The 22,058-nt window shown below is 36.5% G+C and overlaps 1 protein-coding gene and 1 long non-coding RNA gene across 2 annotated transcripts in view; one reads left to right on the top strand and one right to left on the bottom strand.

The window, feature by feature from the left end:
- The window catches only part of LOC121631946 (melanopsin-A-like), a 42,803-nt gene extending 22,218 nt beyond the window's left edge, over nt 1–20,585 (top strand). Inside the window, exons 5-11 of the mRNA XM_041973052.1 lie at nt 7,569–7,740; nt 8,016–8,177; nt 10,977–11,084; nt 13,121–13,292; nt 13,395–13,586; nt 17,458–17,529; nt 19,670–20,585. Coding sequence (XP_041828986.1) covers nt 7,569–7,740; nt 8,016–8,177; nt 10,977–11,084; nt 13,121–13,292; nt 13,395–13,586; nt 17,458–17,529; nt 19,670–19,870 — 1,079 coding nt within the window. The 3' untranslated portion in view covers nt 19,871–20,585. The remainder of the gene's footprint in view (nt 1–7,568; nt 7,741–8,015; nt 8,178–10,976; nt 11,085–13,120; nt 13,293–13,394; nt 13,587–17,457; nt 17,530–19,669) is intronic.
- On the bottom strand, nt 2,462–21,793 carry LOC121631947. The gene is made up of 3 exons (XR_006008837.1): nt 21,716–21,793; nt 8,568–8,574; nt 2,462–2,473 (listed from the first exon to the last, which is right to left on the bottom strand). It is a non-coding gene; the product is annotated as an uncharacterized LOC121631947 (long non-coding RNA).
- Between the last annotated feature and the right edge of the window lie 265 nt (nt 21,794–22,058).

Below are 22,058 nucleotides of genomic sequence, written 5' to 3' on the forward strand. Positions count from 1 at the left end.
AAATATTTAGTTAACCATTTAGTAAACCAGTCTTAGGAAATGAGAGGGATTAATGTTATTTATCTTTCCATCCTATTAAATATTTTTCATCTGTATTTTTTCAAATCCTATAATGTTTTATAATGTTTTACTCAATATTTAATGACAACCAATCTCTGCAGCATCCTTACTGACTAAATCTAGGCCAGTTGAATTGAAGTGAGCTGATCTCAGGGACACATTTCACTCCAAGCAATTATTGCAATTATTATTATTGCAGCAATTTCTTATTTCATAACCACATTCAATGCTGTACATAACAAAACAAGATGCAATAGTCTTAAGAACGAGGGCAACTCCTGTTGTTTGAACATCAACACAAAAATCTGAACCTAGCAGACAGATGAAAGTCGCTTTCCCAAAATTTAGCATCAGTGGTCCACAAGTCCACATTTCCTCCCTCTGAATAGTGATTATTACTTGCCTGCAGCATCACAGAACATGTCTCACTCTTGCAGCACCTGCCCCTCTCCTCTCCTACTCTTATTAATCGCAATTTTAATTATACTGTGTTATGGTTGACTCTCAGATGTTTAAGGAGGTGTGTGGTGTTGCTACAATACCTCTATGTCTTCCCACACACATCATTCATCATGCTGTTGCTGTTCAGCTCCACACATGATGCTATGGAATGAGTGAGTGAGAGGCACCATTTCACTTATGACTATGCCAGCCAAAAGAAAAAGTAGTTCCTGCCAACTGGGTAAAATTTATAGAAGATCCTGATATTATCGTTACTTTTAACTGAATTCCAGTTCATGATAAACAGTATTTTTTTGCTCCAAAACAGTAAAATATTGATATAATAACATGAAAATCGATTCTAGAACATAGAAACTACTGGTATCAGTTGTGTCAGCTGGTATCGCACATCGCTACCTCTAATGGCTCTTTCCCACTAGTATCCACTTAGTCCAGCCTGACACCACCCCTTCCGATTTGTAGGTGTCTCCATCAGGATTTTCTCAGGGTGAGTAGATACATTTTTAGCACCTACTCCTGAGATCTGAAAGTGCAAAGCCGGGCCAAAAATCGTGACGTGTCAAGATAGCAGGCCACTACTGAACAGAATTTGATGTCATTGGATGAATCAAGAGAGCAACTTCTGACCCCATCATCTTTAAAACCCCAGAAGTTGGGACTGTGGATGACAACACTGGCGGCAGCAGCAGCACAGATGGCATTTCAAAACCAACTACTGTGATCCAACACAGAGGTGACGATCTTTTTGTGCTTGTTGTCCAATGAAAAAATTCAGAGTGCTCTGGACGATGCAACTTGCAATGAGAAAGATTTCCAGCAGTTGGTTGTTGTTCCGTGTGTGTCACATACAAATGACTTTGCAATACCCTTTGTCCGCCTTCCTAAAGGCCCATTTATGCTCCCTCATGTGCGTAAATAGCAATGTCCATTTCAAATGTTGTCACGCATCGCCGGCCTCATACTTCCATGCATGTTTTGCATTGCCATGTTGTTAAATCAATTCCTCCACTAGCAGACAGGGCTATGTTCAGAGTTCATGCCCGTGAGCCAACATCAGTTTCAGACACCGTTTAGTAGCAGTAATGTATCACAATAAATGTGTTTCCAACCACCCAACGTTAGCATATAGTCTTTCTTTAAGTCTCGCGCAATTTCTAAATTTGTTGCACTCACACTCATTCCTCTTCTGCTTCTAATGTTCCCTTCTTGATTCTCTTCTTCTTTACTGGTTTGTTTCTTTCCCTCGTCACATGTCAACTGTTCTGCTCAGCACTGCCTCCGTGATTTCTGGTGGTATTGCTCCATCTTCTGCGTCAAGCGATGAATAGCTAAGCTCCCTGAAAATGGACCAGATTACACATGTAACCAACGCAGAAGACGGACTAAACTGTCCATTGGTTTGTTTATCCATCTTCTGCATCAAGCATAAATGGGCCTTAAGACCCTGTCCACATTGAATGCGGCCTCAATTGCCCTCTATTGAGAACAATCGAATATGGAGTGTTGTGGTGTCAGTTGAATTAATGTATGGCTGTGTGGGCATTGGTGGGAAAGGTCCATAAATATCTTGGCCTGAATGACCTGACAGATTTTACTGTTTTTTTTGTAAACAACTTTGTAAATAATTCTGTAAACAGTAAAAATGTTGCTTTTATTCTGAAATTGTCTAGAAATGTTACTTATGATGTATTGTTTCTGACTGTTAGTGTGGGTATTTTGTGGCCTTAAGTCTCATTTCCATCAGCAGGTGCAGATATGGCTTGTAAACTGTAATCTTGATGCGTTTCCACAGCCAACTGTAACCTTACCTGATAAGCGGAGCATCAGTCGGATAGTGATATGATTCAGCTACATAACAGCATGACGCTATCGCAGCGCCTTCCTTAAAGCATAACCAAAACATGACTCAAAAATAAAGAAAGAGAATGGCTGTCATCCAGTAGTTTGTGTTCTTTCTTCTTGGTGGTTCTTCGTAAGGCCATTTTAAACAGAGACTTAATTAACAAAATGAAAGTATGTTGCTCTAAACAAAGAGCCGTTCCTGTTTGGTTTTTTGTCAGGTTACACGTAAAGTGACTTTTTTTTCTCAGCCAATCAACAGACGGCAGTGTTCAAACTCCCCCCTTTTAAATTGGGTTAGTTAGATTGGTACCCCGACGGAAGGGTCCCAACAAAGTAGGACAGGTTGGGTCGGATATTAGGGTACCCTTCGCAGTTTTCACATGTGGAAAAACACACACACACACAAAAAAAAGCACCCCACCCGCCTCGCCCTGCACCCATCATTGGAAGCAGGGCTTAAAGCTCTTAGAGCTGTTTCATTCCAAATTATATTTGATTCCATTAAGTCAAGGAAGTTAACTACACACTCACGTTAGTCTCTGCGCTCATCTCACATATCACATTTTGTTATTAAGAGTAGAAGATTGTGGATCCAAGCCGGTAAAACGTCTATGCTACCTTTGTGCCTCAAAATACAAAGCAGATATTTAATATCATTAGAATTATCAATTAAAATTACACATAACACAGATATGCATCTAAGGATTTGGATGTTGCTTCAATAAAAACACTAAGTGATGCTTTCATCAACTGTATCAGTTACTCATGTACTGTAGAAATCTAACAGATAGTCCTTTTTGGAACAGTAGAATCACATTTTTCATTGAAAAGAAATCCATCTTCATACAGTACTAGAAGTTTCTGTATATGTTTTAAAGCAGTAGTACAAGAAGGCTGAATCAAATATGCTGAGAAATGATCAGATTCTGACACAGTTACTGATAAAGAACAATTTTAAGTGTCCTGTATGATAGCTGTCCTTTCTGTTGGACCTAGCAGGCTGTAAAATCTATATTGTCTAAAAATTATATTGAGTCCAATGAAAGTACCATTAATACCATGCTGTAGATATTATCAGATGAGTGAAGACATTCTAGACGTCTAGAGACATAATTTCATGTACATGTGTGTCAGTGTGAGATTGTGTATGCACGTGTGTATTTTGTGTATATGTGTGATTTGTGGGCTCGTGATCTTGGGGATTTGATGAGTCTTTTTTTTTTAGTTTGTTTATTATGTTTTTAATGTAAGGCACTTTTCTTTGTATGAAGAGTGCTTTTTAAATGAAGATTGATTGATTCATAGAGCAAAAATTCAATCAAGGTTAAAATAAGGGAAAAAAAGGACTTATATAACAAAACTTTGAACCACAAAATAGTATTTTATGGTTTAATTAATAAATTAATTACTAAGTCAACAAGAATTTACAAACAATTTAATTCTTTAAGCAAGTTCATGCAATCCTATGACAACCACCTCTGATTGTGTATCCTGGCTGTGTGCATATTCAGTAATGATGGATGTCTAAATGACCCATAAAACATCTTTTAGACATAAAAAGTTAATTTCTGATGACTTGCATGAACAGTGCTCTAAAACTGCAAGGCAAGGTTATGTGTGAGGTAACAAATATGGTGGAAATAAAAAAAAAAAAGTTCAAGTATATCACATCTTTGATCCATCATTACGGCTCTGTCTTTGACATTTGCCAAGGACTGTGTGTCAGTAGAAAACACAAAACCGTCCCTAAAATTTCAAAGATGTCCTTCAATGAGCCTTTGGCAAGATTTTATGGTATGGTATCTTAGAAACACAGCCATCATAGATCCTTCCTTTACTTCAAGAAGCACTTTGTGGAAGATAATAACTCTTTCGTGCAGAGTTTGGCTGCTCGCAGCCATTTTATAAAGATATGTAACACAATGAGGGTAAACCCTAAAAATAAAAATATTAACACTATAAAGACTTATATAGACTTTAACCATTAAATAGATCATGTATAATATATCATGCATACTTCTTCTGAGGCCTATTGCATCACTTTATGGTAAAAACTTTGCTCAAAACCCTGTTGAATGTCTTCTGCCTCCTGGTGGAATCCTATTGCACTAAAATAATTCTGACATATCACACTAAAAAAACAGCACAAACATGCAAATTTTTTATTAATTTATGCATTTTTACATTTTGTTAAATTACTTAATATGTTATGACTTACTATATTAAAAAAATTAATTTCTTGTCACTATTTCTTGGGTAAGGCAGTAAACTGTAGATGTACAACTTGCAACACCCCTGAAAAAGACAATTCAGTCCTTCCTAAAATAAATATCAGTAAATTCTATTTATTGTAACAAAAAAAAAAGTAAAAATTAACTGACATACAGATATGATGCATACAAGCAATGTAACCAAAGCTCATTTGTCAATTTATGCCTTGTACAGTTTTTTCCTTTATAGCTAAAAGACATAAATTGCAGAACTATGTCTCCCACCCTAAGAAAAAAAAGAAGAACAGAACTTTATATCTTGTTACAATATGATGATATATTGTTTTATTTTTGTTTTGTTAAGTTTTATTGTTGATAACATAATAATGTATTGATATGATTGAATGAGAATATGGTGTGCTCAAAGTTGATCAAAGAAATTTAATTCATTTTATTCATTTACATGACTTTTACCTCATACTTGGGTTGAGACAGTTATAACAATAACAGTAGTTTTTCATATTACAACATACGTACCTATCACGCTACATATAAAATTAGCCATTTTTTAGGTCCTTAATGCAAGGTTGTTAAAAACATCAGTTTGAATTTCTCATTTAAAGTTAACATTAATACAGTAATGTGTTATATAATTTCACATTTAAACAATATGTTATTATTTTAAAACAAAATACAAATCACATTGTCACTTTTTTATTTTAATGGTAAAAAAATATGGTAAAAAATATCACATTCTTCCTGTTGATGGCAGCACTATGCTTCTGTAATGACCTTTTAAGATAATCTTGCAAATACTCTTAAGCTGTTGCATAGACTGTGCTGTCATAATGGACTTGATCCTGGTGCAGAAGTATTTGGGTAATTACAGCATACCACAGAATTCCATCAATACTTCTCCATGGAAATAAGGATGCATTGTACTTTTAGGACTTCTGAATAGATAGGGTGAATCAACATGTTTGAAGGTCTTATTGTGATTGTTATTCTCACTGTAGCTATGCTGTGGCTTTTGTACTAGCTTTTGAAGTGGCTGTTTTCTGTTTCTCTTGAGTTTTAGAGCGCCTTCAGCACAGCAACTTCAGACAAGTGGGTTGTCAGATATGGTATTATTTTCAGTCTTATTGTTTTCTTTGTGTGAATGAAAATGAAGAACATTGTCCATGGAATAAACATGTGGTGTGCATACTAAACTACTTCTTCTGAGGGATTAAGCCTGAACTCAACAAATGGTGTTGTATAAGAATACTGCACACTTCATTTTTTTTTAAGTGTAGGCAAATATTCAGCTTGGGTTTGTTTCCTTAAAATATATCACAGGCAATCGTCATCCTCAAAAGTCCGTTTCATTTTCTGGGCAAATCAGCTGGGTAATATTTGAACAAGTTGCTTGACATTTGAGTCATTGGCAGAATACAAATGAAAAACAAGCCAGTCAGTCTTACTCAGCTGTACTTCAATCAATGTTAACAGCTTAGCTCATGACCACTATTAAAGCACCAATCAGTGAAAGTATCGGCGGGGGGTGGGGGGAGTCACCAGCTGGAGTGAGATTCTGAGAAGGCAGGAGGGTAGGGTGGGGGCGTAACCATCTGGATGACAGGATGTCATCTAATATTATAATGATCATTTTTAATACTAATGTAATTTGACAGTAATTTGGATGAGCCAGCCCTTTAGATCACCCAGGAGAAGACATGCTGGGGTGTGTATCAGTCTGTCCGTCTCCTCAAATCCCAAAATACAGCAAACAGAATAATGTTCTTGGTGAATAAAAGATAAAAATCCATTTGTAATGATAGTCAATTAACACATAATTACAGCACACAAGAATTAGTTTTCGTTGTATTTTTCCTTATATTGATAGCTGCTTAACTGAAGGGAAACATCCACATTTCTAACGGTGCCACTGTTTAAAACATCCTGCAGTTTTAGTAATCTGACATGATGTCATAAAATCTGACAGGACAGAAGATTATTTTAGGTTTTAGTAAACAGAGTCAGAATTTTATTCATCCCTACAGCTGTGACATAGATCTGTGTTAGACTGAAAGGCTGTTTGTAGCTTACTGTCAGTGTCTGTGGCAGCTTCCCTGTGGGACGTTAGAACCTGACTGTTTCTGTATCTTTATCTGGTGTAATTATGGATAATTAATGAGCTTACCAGTATGCTACATGTGTAAATTTGTGCAACTGTCGCTATGAATACATGGCTCCTGCTGTTGTAAGGGTTGCATGTATGTAATAAAATCTCAGAAAAATGAGCCATGCAAACAGCTTATGAGAAACAAATACAACTTCACCTCTTCTTAATATTTTGTCAACACTTGAATTACATATTTTTTGTAGTCTGATTAATCTGACCTTCATTGTACTTTTAATAAATTGTAATAACTGTGAGTATGCACGGCAAAGTGAATGAGACACAAGTCAACAAACAAGGATCCATGCTTGATGCATTTTTTTTTCTATAACTGAAGGTCTTTCAGATTTCTTTTTATTAAGTCTAACATTTGTTTGTGCAGCATGAGAGAATAAGAGACAGACAAAAATGCTAGATCAAATAATGTTTTTCTTTTTTTTCATATTTTTTCATATCAGAAGATCAATACTGTTTTATCTTCATGTGGAGCAGAAGCCAGAAGTCAATTAGCTTAGAGCTGTCTGCATAATTAAACAAAACAAAACACCATCTTTTCAAATGTTGCTGACTCATGTTACAGTTTATTTGTAACAGGCAAAAAGTTTTATAAACAATGGTTGTTTTACAATATTTGCTTCTTGGCTGATGCTAGTCACTCTATGCATGAGAAAAAAGCACAAATACTCTTGAGATTAAATACAAGTGGATAAAGGCTTTTCAGACTGTTAGTAGGCAGGATTCTGAATAATACAGAAACTCACAGAAAGATAAGAATTTGCTGAACTTACTAACGTGAAGCGACCATTGAAGAGTGAATGTGTGCTCTTCAACAGGTGCCTACGTCCCTGAGGGTCTGATGACATCTTGTTCTTGGGACTACATGACGTTCACCCCTTCAGTTCGCTCCTACACCATGCTGCTCTTTATCTTTGTCTTCTTTATTCCACTCTTTATCATCATCTTCTGCTACTGCCGTATCTTCAGAGCCATTCGACACACAACACGGTTGGTGAATGCAAACACAGTCACTTTCCAGCAGTCTTGCTCACCTTTGCTGCCCACACATGGGATGATGAACACGAGTCTAAAAGCTATATGCTTTGTCGATTGATCATTAGCAATGTGTGTGGATTCCACTGTTGTTTCGCTCAAGCTGAATAGAAATACTGCCTGTCCAGGCAAAGATAAGGAAACTGTGCATGGACTTTAGTACCATCCATGTGTCAGCGACAACATAAAATCGCAATATATATTATAAATACAGTGTCTCTGTCTTGCAGAGCGATAACAAAGATCAACTGCGAGGGGACCAGAGACTCTGCAAAGAAATTTCACAAACTGAAAAGTGAGTGGAAGATGGCTAAAATTGCGCTCATCGTCATTCTCCTTTTTGTCATCTCCTGGGCCCCTTACTCCTGTGCGGCCCTCACTGCGTTTGCAGGGTAAGTGCATAAGTGTGTATATTTTGTCAAAGGTTGCTTAAGAGACATTACTTGCCATTTAGAGCTGTCTAAAACTATCCACGAGGACTGAAAACCAGTGAAGCACTATATTTTTAGTGGGTTTCATTTATAATAAAGAAGCCCTGAGATTAATTTGGAGTGGAAGATTTCAGTAAAGCTGCCTCAGGCAAAGGTCGGTCATCCATCTTTCCATTTTACGTCGGCTGTCATTGCAGAGGTGGTCTTAACAAGTCTTCCTGTTCATCCTAACCTCTGCAATGAATTGCATGGAATATTTGTGGCATCTTCAAGGCCTTGCCACTTTACTTTTATGCTGGCATGAATTGAAACTTCTGCCAAACGTAAGAGGTTAATTTTATATCGAACAACCTCCCTGCTGTCATTTAATAAATAAAATAAGCATTTAAATACATCTTTGAATTTTCTTTTCTGTTTGTATGGATTTTAAGAAGGAATAGTCCTTATTTCTGAATATCTTTGGACTTTAAAGACCATCAGAGTTTCAACAAAGCAGCCATAGCACAGAAATCATTCTACTGATTCAAGACTTGCTTTTCTAAAACGGAGAATGAAAACCTAAGGAAAAACTGTACATCACCTGAAAGACACAACACAAATATTAACAGCAGATGAGTAGCTTTTTTTTTTAGGCAAGGCAGTTTATTTGTATAGAACATTTCATGTACAGGACAATTCAAAGTGCTTTACATAAAACAAAATCATTACAGATATTAAGAAATAGTACAAGTTTTTTTTGTTTTGTTTTGTTTTTTTTAGTTTGCCCCCCCCCCCCCCCCTTTTTAACTTTATTATCAAAATAAACTCTATAAACTTTTCATATTTGTCTTATTCTCCTAATTGCTGTGACCCAACTTTATTAACCAACTCTGATAGAATTTCTTTGTATTTTTGCTGTGTAAACATGCTCTGATGCTTAGTCTTTGCCAGCTTGTTCAAGTTTTGTTTAATTAGTTTTTATTTCCAGGAACTGGCCCAAACTAATGTGCTTGCTGAAACATCCACTTCCAGCCAACTTCTTGTTATTTCATTGCACTGTGTGTTTGAAGCCTTGTACACATGCTGCAGGTATTTTGACACACGTATTACGTGTGTTTCTGCCCATGTCATATAAACTCAATGTTTGGCCTCTGAAAAAGAATTGTGTAAAAAAAAATGCCAGCTGATATGAAGATATTTGCAGATTACAGTTTTGTTGTGTACTAGAATAAAACGTGTTTGGCTTGCCACATCAGATTTTGCACCACTATCTCCTGGGTTTAACTTTATTGTTACTTCAAGATTATGAGGACTGTTTCTTGTGATAACGGGGTAATATATCTTTTTATCAGGAGAAAACTAAGTTTGTTTTATTGAGATAATGACATGATTAAGATGGGCTAAAAAATGAGTGGTTACTATGTTACACTTAATTTAATTGATCAAAACAGACCCCATGACAGCGAGGGAGGGCTACAGTCATGGCATGTGTGTGGGTCCTTCTGTGAATGAGTGATTGGTAAAACTTAATCGTCAGATGCGTCGTGATTTCAACTTTTGTCAGAGTTGAAAGTTGGACGTGCTGATCAATGATCAGCTTGCATCCCAGTACAGTACAGCTCTGTACTGGGATGCCCCTTAGACCCAGTGGAGGAGTTGGGAGAGAGGAGGAGGATGGTTAAGTTCTCATCCATGTTGAAGGACATCCCCCTGGCTGTCCCACCCCCCTCTTGAACACTAACAGCCCTGCAGAGCTCTTTCAACAACAGACTGCTTCGCCCCAAGTGTGAAGGAGCGCTATTGCAGGTCCTTGATTCCTGCAGCAGTTCTCTGCAAAGGGAAAACAGCTTATTCTGCTATTGACTCGTGTTTTGAGCTTCTGGTGCTGACAGTCAGGTGCATCATTAGCAGCACCTGTGAGCATGGACCCTGCTACAGAGGTCAGTTAGGATTTGTAGGGTTAAAATGTGGTGGTGAAGTGGAGAACACTGTGCTGATAGAGCAGCAGCTCTTGGGGGAGGCTGTGTGATGGTGTGGCATCTCTTTCTAGAAAAACAAGACGTCATCATTGAAAGGAAATCAATGTAGAGAAATATTGATTTGAGATTCTGTAATCAGTGGCAGTCCAATATCTCAAGGCTTTGACCAACCTCTACCCTCCAAAATATTTAATGTTCTTAATAATTCAATGCAATATTTAATGCTTTCAGTATTTGAGTTCTTGTTACTCAGATATCTACAGAACTTGTGGTACTTTAAACATGATTTTATAGTCTTTTTGCCACGTAACTACAAAATGTTTAAAGTTCTAATTTGTTCCAGGTTCATGATTTTTTTCTTTTTACACTCCATCACAGACAAAACATTACCAAAGCTGCCTGTGTAATGGTACACCTCTAAATTAAATCAAATTTGTTTTTGGGGGAGTTAAAGAATCCTTTTCCAGTCCAAAGTAAATAAGAAAAAGTTTTCATGAGAATGTATTATTCCATTCACAAAAATGTTGTAGTTGTCCAAACACATGGGCTGTTATTTACAGACAACAGAGATCTCATTGGAAAGTACTTACTTTATGTGATCTCTAAACAGGAACATGACTTTAATTAGAACATGAATCCAACACTGGAGGTGAGATCATGTGTCTCGCTCACACTTCTTTACACTTATCCGGTACTGGGAGAACACGCCAACTAAAATCAGTATGACTCAAATATGTCTCATTTCCTTCTCTCATTTTTCTTCCTGACACAATCTGAACACACATCTGTCTTTCTGTCTTAGGTACGCTGATATGCTGACTCCGTACATGAACTCTGTCCCTGCTGTGATCGCCAAAGCATCCGCTATCCACAACCCCATCATATATGCCATAACGCATCCTAAATACAGGTAGGATGGACAAGTATTAAGTTTCACTAGTTAAAAGAATGTTCTTTCTGACTTATTTTCAGACCAGTGATTTCTCTTGACGATGAAAGCTTGACGATTTTTGATGAATGTGATTCTTCTTTTTTTTTCTTTTTTTTTTTCATGTAACACTGAACGAATCAACCTTGATTTCATGCTGACGAAATCACTTGTACAAAAAGCAGCTTTGTTACTTGAAAAAAGGCCATAAATATGAAATATAATGTTTGAGGATGGTTTATCTATTAAGAATGACTTCTTAGAGTCATTCTTCTGTCCACTAATATGCATCTGATTTTACATCAACTGCTTTGAAAGCGTTTGAATGTTGCACTAAAAGAGCCTTATCTTGCTTTTTTCATTTCCATTTATGATAGCATGCTACAGTCTGACATTAAGTACAGCATTAAGTACATGTTTGTCTTTTAAACTTTTGGTCATCTGGAAAAAAGTGCTTACAGAAAAGGTAATACTTCATTAACAATAACAAAATATGTCAAAACAACAACAACAATAACAGCAAAAAGTTTCCATCTACACCTGGAAGCATTTTGTGCAAATGTCTCTCAATGCCTGACATGATAACAACTTCATATGATGACTCCACATAAAGAGAACGTCAGAGCTGAGATGTCAGAGATTTAATGAGTTTCTGATCAATGACACCTAATTTGGAGACCTGAATCTAATTTTATGGATTGAAGGTGTGATAAATGAACGTTTTAGTGACCTGAAAACACTGTTAAAAAACATTAAAGGAACACTTTTTTTATTAAGGTGGTGTACCCCTGTGTTTTCTAATAAGTAGGTTACAAACAGCTGAAAGTAAATGCAGTTCTATTGTATTTTCCATCTGGCTGGCTTATTGAATTGTGTAACTTAGGTTGTTATTGATTCATTCATTTCAGCCAAGTGTGTATTGGTACTTTAGGACTAGGGTTGAAAATCACTTTTTTAGAGCTAGTCATACTTTGTGGAAGCGGCCATCTTTTGTTAAAGAAAGCCACACCAGTCTCAACAAAAAAACATGTAATGCATACATTTCTCCATGCATCCATAATGTAGTGGTTTGACAATAGATAACTGTAAACTGAAAGATAGTAACTCCTGTCATGCGACAATAGGAACCGGAAGAAAACATTTATTGTCCCAAATCCTTTCCTCCTTCCTTATAAGTATTTGTGAGCAAGCAAAAAGCAAGATGTAAAAAGTGGACATTCATGTTCACTTTTTTTTTTTTAGTTATCCTGGGTTGAAATGGCTCATTATATGGACACAAAAGCACAGCAGCTCTTATTTTCACCATAATGTTGACCTTATACATGCTCAGGATGGGGGATTGAATCAAAGTGAAGATTCAATGCTGTCTGTTAGTTTTCCTTGGCTTGGCTATTTTTTTATATAAATTGGCTTGCATGAACATAGTGATTATGAATTGGACTCATGGATTTGTTGTAATTGGGTCACAATTAATTGGCTTGAATTTAATATGTTTGTAAAGTACCTTGAGATAACTTTGTAGTGAATTACAAATAAAGCTGAACTGAAATGAACGTGGTTCCACACAAATATAAATACGTTTAAGGATATTAAGCATAGCTGCTGGTAGATCTTTCTAAATGCTGGAGCTTAACATACAAAGTATGTGCAGTAAATGGTATGAAAGCAGATAAAGACTCAGATAAACTACAGTCTCTTCAAAATTGAATATAATGTGAAAAAATGTGCTTTCTCCACAACAAACTGCTGCTGTGTACAGTATATAGTGGAAACATGAAAAGTGCCTCATCCTCTTAAACACTCCAAATTCAACTTTAGAAAGAATTGAGCCTGAGGAGACTTTCCTCTATTTTCTTCTCTTGACTGCACAGGTTCAGCTGGGGTCACTGGCTTTAATGTGTTTTCTATATGGGCCTAATTCAACTTGACATATAGAGATTTTTCCTGACCCCACACCTCACTATCATGTCATAAAACTGATGTGATTATCCATCTTGATTTTTTTTTTCCTTTCTCAGGTCAGCAATCAGCAGATACGTGCCCTACCTCGGCGTGTTGCTGTGCGTCACCGGCAGAGACCGTTACAGCAGCAGCAGCCTTCAGTCCACACGTCGGTCAACGCTGACCAGCCAGTCAGAGTGCAAAGGTCCCAGCAGGCCCCGCAACTCCTCCCAGTCTGAGAGTGAATCAGTGAGTGTACTTCATATCTAATATGGTATGTCTCTGTCTTACACCTCCTTCAACAAAAGCTCTGAATTACGAGTTGCTGAATTTGGTCTTGTGTTGACACAGGCCCGCTTCTCAGACACGGAGGAGGACTGCTCGTCTCGGACACCTGTAAGTCATCACTTGTCTATTGATGTCAAACAGGTGCGCCATTCCAGCCAGCGGTCAAAGGTGAGTGGTCACAGCAGAGGAGAATTTGAGAGAACTGCTGCCCACATCCCCACTGACCCAGCCATATGTCACCTTTCACAACTCACTGTGAGTACAAAACCTGACTTGTGTCAACATACCACTAGATAAATACATACTTAGATATGCACAGAGGTATGTAAAACACAACATTTTTGTAATTTGAAAGCCATGTAACTTCATTACTCTGAATGTCAGATGATTATCAGACACAGATGATTTGTCACATGGGCTCAGTTTGACACTTTTGCAGTGGTTTTTTGCCCTTTCAGAGGAGGAATTTATGCCTCTGTTTTGTCATTATGTCAAAGCTGATAAAAATTCTCCTGCAAAAAAGGTCATATTGTTTTGGAGCCCTGTCAAAGTCAATAGATGATATACAAAAGATGATTTTCTTCTTCTTCGTCTTTGGTTTAGTATTTCATGGCATGCAGTCCTATGAAGTCAGGTTAATAGAAACCCCTTAACCCCTTTTATGTGCTAACATTTTTCCTATTTAAGGTAAAGAAGTTATTGTTGCAGTCAAGATAAGTTTAAATTTAAGGCATCAATATGTGAATCTTTGATATGCACAAATTCCCAAAAAAGCAAACTTCCACCAAGAAGCAAACAAATACTTTGCATGTGAAAAGTTGGCTGAGACATCATTTGCCCAAGTACCAATTTTGTTGTGTGCACACTTAGCAGGAACTTCTGTTTCTATCACATTAATAGCTGTATTGTGATGAAAATGTCATGTAGCAGATGCAACATAAATTAACCACTAGGCTCTTTTCACACTGCAGCAAAATAAGACTCAAATCAGACTTTTTTTCCTCATATTGGCTGAGAGCAAATTCTTGTGAACAGATCCAAAATGTATTAAGAAAGCACTGAGATCAAACCACTTGGTTTACATGTAAGCATGGTCTGGGCTGAGAAGTGCAAAAAAGATTTACCTTTAAAAAAAATTAACAAATTTGAAAAGAAAAAAATTACATTTAGGAGATGCATTTACATTTTGAAAACAAATTTATATTTCATAAAACAAATCTGCAAATTTGAAAAAATGTACATTTTAGGTAAGAAATTTACTAAATATTAAACACTTGTGCAAGTGTTTAATATTTTGTAAATGTCTTTTACTTAATGTAATTTAGTTTTTAAATTTGTTAATGTATTTTGTCATGTAAATGTGTTTTGCACTTCTCAGCCACCGTACATATCTGATCCATATCTGATCTTTTTATTGGCAGGACCCGGTAACTGTCATGGTACTTGGAGGGTCCGGAAACAAGACAGTAAATTAGTGAACAGCAAAACAAACCAAAACCCAAAGATCATGACAGTAAGACTGATAATAAACAGTGGATAGAACAATATTACATAAGTTTTTTCAATTCTGAAAAAACTTATGACATCTGTGACATACATGCTAACAAATGTAGCATCTGTGTGACGTTTTTCTTTGCACATGCGGGTCACCTCAGGGCCATAGGCTGTTCATACTAGAGTCTAATTGCAGTTGCATTTAATTATAATCTATATAACCACCTGAAAAAATAGAATCTCAGCAAATAATCAGAATTGAGCATTAAGACCTGCAGTGTGAACTCAGTCCCTTTTGTCACATTGGCTGCACCTCTTCTAACTGAGAGCAGCAGAGAAATCTGTTCCCTGTGATCTAAAAAGTGATTGATAAGCAACTTTCTTCCTTCTATAACTGGTCAAATTTTCTTAAGCTGCATTAATAAACAATATTCAGGATGAGATGTAAGCAGGGCTTGACTAACCATTTGAGGAACAGACAGTAAAATGAGCGGGTGGTCCTTCACTGTGGCCCAGGACAAATTCATGTTCACGTTGCTAAAAAGAACATAACTAAATTAGCCCAGACCATGCTTACATGTAAACCAAGTGGTTTGATCTCAGTGCTTTCTTAATACATTTTGGATGTGTTCACAAGAATTTGCCTCAGATTTCATTGCAGTGATTTATAATATCAGGGACAGGGTGTTTAGTCAAAGTGTTAAATTTGTCAGGCCGATAGAATATAAGAGGTCATTCTATGTGGGACACTCAGTAGATGTAGTATCTCACATCTATGTGCTTAAGCAGACCTTCAGAGACAGGCACAAAGCATGGCAGGTCAGATTAATGGAGGATTCTATTACACAAGGCCTGAACACTAATCCAGTAATCTGGGACTTTCAGATTTAATCCAACGCTTGCCTGATGTGATCCTGTGCTTCAGCACTTGTTGTGTACTACACTTATTGACAGATGGAGCATGATTCTTAAAGAGCTGCTAACTACCATCTGCCTCCATCACTGTACAGCAGATGTTAAACATTTTTACTTTACAGGATTTGATATTGAGTTACTTACAAAAAAGTAAATTTATCTTGTAATTAAGACTTTAATAACATTTTCCTTTTTTTATGTGTTAGAGGATATAGGTTGAATTTACATACTAGTCTAGAGAAAAAGATTAATAAAAAAACAGCACTTAGAGTAATCCTGAAGAAACCAAAATGGGCAATTAATATCAAGCCAACACAAAACGTATGGACAATCCTATCTGGGGCTTATTTTTCAGCCAATTTATTACCTGCTTAGGCCCCACTTACACATGTTGGCTGAGCAATAGCCGGATTTGACACCCTGGAAATGGGAATGGGTTATTTGGGCTCTGTGAAGACACTTCATCTTTCTGATATCACTGATGCTCAGCAGATCGGTACTGGTATTACTCTGGGCCATTTTAATGAACCACTGCAGGGTATTGCTGTCACACATCCCCTGCCTCTTTGTAAAGTTTCCAGTTTCTAAATGCTCCACTGTAGAAGTTTACTTGGCTCAAGTTTTGCTTTCTTACATTTTCTTTAAAAATTTTTTTTAACCAAGCTCTATAATGACCATATAGAGTTATCTCTGATATATAAAGTAAGAACACATGAAAATGAGCTTTTACTGGCATATCTCCCTCTACTTTCCCAGCGACGTCACTGACTGCAGTTGCTTCAGGGCCCCTTTGTGTCACAAATCAGTATAGGTCTTAAATGCAGCATGTAAACATAATTTAAAGAATAATTCTCTGTGTCATTATAAGATGAAATAATATTGCAAAGTAGTGTTTTTTTAAACAAACAGTAGTTTTTTTTTCTTAAACAGCAAGTAAAAAACGGAACCAGAAGGTGAATACATAACTGCCTCAAAGAGGACTTGAGCTCAGTTGTTGTTATTCTAAATCTCCCCACAGCTCACGAAGACTTTTTTGATTATTCTAAAAGAAAAAAAAAAAGAAAAGAAAAAAAAGTAAGCCCTCATAGTGATAAATTAGCACAGCAGATGAACCATAAGCAAAGAATGACATCTTGCAAGTCTCTCAGTGAACCTAGGGGGTCCCTAAAGACCTTTAAAGTAGCTTTGGTGAAGGAAGGTTTGACAGTTTTGGAAACATACTCATTAACTTTCCCTTAAATGTGACCAGTAAAACCAGTAATATCTTTGTGGTAATTGTGAATCTGCATCAAGCAGTTACTCAAGGGGAAAAAAACCCTTCAAACACCTGGTGTTTCCATTGCATTTCTTAGTTAGGTTAGTTACTTAAGTCACTCTTACATATGAACTAAGAACCTGAAGTCCTGTTCTAGAGAAATTTCCAAACTATTCACCAGGGCCGGGTCTAGAACATTTATGAAGTGAGGGGCAGGCACGGGCACAGAGGGGGAAAAGGGTGGCACATACATGATTCTGTCTCATAGGACTAATCACTGGTGCCTTTGCAAAAATAAGATGGAAACCAGTGAAGAAAACATGATGTAGAGCTGCTCTTATAAAAGGGCTGTGTTGGAATAATGTTTGTATTTAGTAAGTCCAAAATGACTTGCATCTAGCACTAAAGATCCTTTGAGTGTAACTGACACTAAAAGGCTGTGTTTATGTGCACACTGTTCAGACTCTGACAGAGCCTGAAGACATCTGCATGTCGGACATCAGTCTGCAGCCAACCAGCCATCTCCCTGCTGCTGTAAGAATGATCGGATTGTTCACTTCTGATGCAGTACAATAGTACAATCTGTTGCTTTTTTGTTGTTGTTTTTGCTTTTGTTTTTTGTTTTTTGTTTTTGTAATGAAAGAAATAACCCAATATCAATACATGAAACATAAGATTACTCTACCCATAAATTAACTGACTAAAAATGAACATTGTCTGTTTTGCACAAAATCATTTGTTATCATGAACACAAAGTTTTTCTTGTACCAGAATAAGATCCAGACAGGAAGCTTTGCTCTCGTGGCTTTATACTCCTTTCACTGTTGCGTGAGATTGAAGGAAAATAATTCTGTCTGTTTAATACGAGATTGGATCAGGGACTGTCAGCAGGAAAGAGATCCAGCCAAGAACTTAATTGCTTAACCGTGGTGATTCGGTATGTTTTAATAACATGGCTTGCTTCTTGAGCAAACTTTTGAGTAGCTCACTCAGAGAAAAGTCTTGTTATTTCATGTTTCTAGAAATGTAGGAAGATGTTGTGGCATGCAAAACACACATTTATTTATAGTAAGAAAGAAAGTACAGTTACATTGGTGTTAGCTTGCAGACCATCAAAACCTTTTTCACAGCATATATTTTTGACTATTGCAGAAGAAGCTTGGCTATAGTTTACAGATGTAGCTACACCGAAAGAGTGACCTTAGCATGGTCATTCGTCCAATCCTGACTATTTTCTTTAGACCAAAAACACTGTTAATTTTTCTGCAAAGCACAGTTTTGCTAATTGCATTATAGAAGTCAGTTATTCATTTAAAGACTCAAAACTGTGGAGCTCAGTAGACGTAAAACACGGCTGTTCTGTTTGTGCTCCCTAAAAACAAGGTCTTGAGTTAATGTCGCAACTTTTGTTAAAATTGTGGAAGCCATTGCTGAGGTCACTTCCTGTTTGTGATGTGCAATTTCAAACTAACCTGGACGAATGATTATACATATATATATATATATATATATATTTATATATATATTTATATTTATATATATATATATATATATATATATATATATATGTATATATATATATATTTTTTTATTAACAAAAATACAAAATGACAGAAAATGATATAAGATTTTCAGACATTCTCAGATTCATGTAATTTGTGACACCATAGACCGAGCATCAGGTTGCTTTGCTTTTCTTCGTGTGCTGATGCTTCCCCATTTCTATGTGCCATTTTTTTATATGTGTAAATTAGAATGACAGCTGTGAAAAAGGTTTTTCAGGATGAAGGCTTTGATTTTGGGAGTTTTTAGGAATTTGTCTTAAACAAAATCTAAACTCAACCAAATATTTTCCCCTTGCTCTGCTCTCATTTGTGTCGTAGGCTGATTAAAGAGATATGTCACCCATTTTACATGCTCATCAACTCCACTAAATTAAAAAATAGCTTACTGAAAATAGCTCTGCATACAAAATGTGAAAGTTTTGGCTCACTTCTATAGTCTTTTTTCTTCAATCTATTTTAGTTGATCTGATCGTCTTTTCTTTTCCATTCAGTTCAGATTAATTTACTTTTTGATTCATTTCTGGTTTACTCTCACGTTGACATTGATCAAATCTTACACAAAATCAACCACTTTTAGTTATCTGCTTATACGTTCACACCCAAACACCATACGGTTGTTGTGAATGTGTCAAATGTTCTTTGTTGTAATTGCAAAAGTGTGGAGTGTCTGGATTTAAGAATTGATGACTTTGAATAAATTACTTTTGCAAAGAGTAAATAATTATTTTCACAAAGGAATGTTTGAATAAAGAACAAGGAAACATGTTTTACTACTTATGTTTAAACTCTGCCCACTAAATAATAAATAAATGTAAAAAAAAATTAATGTTCCATTAATAGTTTCAAGCAAAAACTTGATGATTTGATTCGATCTGAAATATTTTGATAGAAAAAAGAAGAAAAATCTGAATAAACAAACTTTCAGAACTTTGCCAATTGTGTGAAAACCTGTAGATCTCAAGAGGTAAATCAAGTTAGGCGGTCACCTCTTTCTCCATGTCTGTATTTTATTTTACACAAGGATCACTATCACCCTCCACATACTCACAATGTAAACATCATGTTTGAATCCTGGTGCCTGAACTCGTGTTTTCTTTCTACCTTCACAGCTGGATAACGTGATGAGGGAGTCGGGGTCAAGGCCTGTGTGCAAGACCATGCCATCAGTCATTGTCACGTCTATATCCAGCCCATCTATATTGCATAGTCCCCCTAGTTTCCATGGCAACCTCAAATTGGCCAAAACTTGCAGCCCGGTTAGTAAGGAGCTACTTGACATAGTCAGGCTGGAGACAACAGCACTGCCATGAACAGCTGCAGGAAATCGAAGCTTTGTGAATTTGTGCTTATGTGTGCTTCAGTATTTTTCTTCATGGAACATTTTGTACCAGCATGCTGTTTTATACTTATGGCAATTCAGAGCCATATCATTTTTTTTTTTTCTCTCATTTTTTATGCATGCAGCGATCTAGTATGTGAGCGTGAATGCCCAGTGACTTTAACAATATGCGTGCGTATGTGTTTGCACACTTGTGTTTGATCTTTTCTGACATATCGTGGTAGCTGGAGATGGTTTACCTCAGAGCAGGAAGCAACAAATTAGCCTTAAAACACTGTCAAGGGTTACAGTTGGTCATATCATAAAACAAAGTGGTCTGTCCTATATGGCACTGCATTTTCTGATAAGCTTAAATTTTCTAAGTGAATTCTTGCTGCTCATAAACTGCTGTTAAAAGCTTGTCTTTAATTGTTTTTCTTTTTTTTGTTTTTTTTTTTCAAGGGGTAATATCAATATAGGTTTCTGGGGTAATATGGCAATGACTGAAAACAACTTTTTAAATAGTTTTTCTGCAGCATTTGACGCATATTTCATATGCATGTTCTGGTTAAGCATATACATCTATGGACAGATCCTCAGGAAGTCCATACATAAGATTTAACAAATGTGTTGAAAATCATATTTTATACTAAAGTCTGGGTTGTAAAGATTTGGAAATCTTTTTTAATTCGTTATAGTGCATCAGATTTAATCATTAACAATATATAGCAGGGCTACTCAATTTGGTCCTACGAGGGCCACAATCCAGCAGGTTTTCCATGTATCCCTGCACCAACACACCTGAGTCAAATTAGGTGGCTCTAACAGCCAATCAGGTTCTATACAATGACTCATTAATTTGACTCAGGTGTGTTGGTGCAGGGATACATGGAAAACCTGCTGGATTGCGGCCCTCGTAGGACCAAATTGAGTAGCCCTGATATATAGCAATCAGTCATAGCATTATGACAACCCACCTAATATTGTATAAGTTCTCCTATGAACAAGATCTGAACAATCAGTTTATGGACAAAGAAAAGCATCTGGAAGTGAAACTTTAATTATGACTCCCACCAAGCAGCTCAATGATCTCTTTATTTCGTGATAAATGGCGCCATGTGGACAATTTTGAAGAATGAAGCTTCGTCAGTGGAGGAAAATATAGACGATTGAATGCTCTGTGCTTGTGGCAGGTGCTCTTAAAAATCAGCCCTCAAGAGTACAGATTACAAAGCATATAAGTGTAGATTAACAGTACACTGCTGCATAGTTACATTGCTATAGTTTTACAGCTATATTGAGTTTAAAATTACATACACAGGACCCATTAATGTGGAGTAAGGAAAATTTAATGATTACTGATTTAGGATCATAATCCAACCTTATTTTCTCTTTACTACAGTACATGCAGGCGTAATTAAAAAATAATGCTGCTTCCCATTTAAACTCTGCTCCTAGTGCAACTGTTATTGTGAGCTGACTGTACCTACTTTCTTTGAAGAGCGGGTATATCTGCTGAAGGTTTAAATTGTATAAAATGTCTCTGTAAAAAATATTTGGTTTTTTTGTAATCTTTAAATGAACACCACAAATGATGCTTTTAAAAAAAAAAACACACTTTCCAACAGGAAAGAGTGTGATCAAACAACTCCGAGGGGGGTTTTAATGTGAGTTGTTCAGAACTGGGCAATTAGGCACGCACACATGTGACAGGACAGATCTTTGATTATTTTGCTTCCTTGCTGGCATCTAGTACCGCATATCAGACTCAACAGAACTCAAATATTTCACATTTCCCAGCAGCACCGTTTGAGCGTGTGCATGTCAACACTGAAACTGGACATACTTTGTGTTATTATCTAGATATTCAAATGAAGTTTACCAAATTACTTAATTGTTGTTATAAAATTGTTTAATGTGACATTTCCAGAGATTTTGTTTCTCGGTTTCTGTACACTGCAGATCCCTTTGAAATTCCCAAGTTTGCTGCGTTTTTGACTATGATTGTAACGTACCTGTATTTTGGCACCTCAACCTAAAATCAGACACGTTGTTGTCACTTTTGTGAAATGATGAATTAAATGAAGATAAACATCTTAGTTAACAAAGCAGCAAAAGGTAGTACATTCCCAATGTTGCTCTTTTTTATGTTATCTTCAGTGAATGTAAAAACATGAATA

Source organism: Melanotaenia boesemani, chromosome 21, assembly GCF_017639745.1.
Source record: "Melanotaenia boesemani isolate fMelBoe1 chromosome 21, fMelBoe1.pri, whole genome shotgun sequence".
NCBI classification, from domain to species: Eukaryota; Metazoa; Chordata; class Actinopteri; order Atheriniformes; family Melanotaeniidae; genus Melanotaenia; species Melanotaenia boesemani.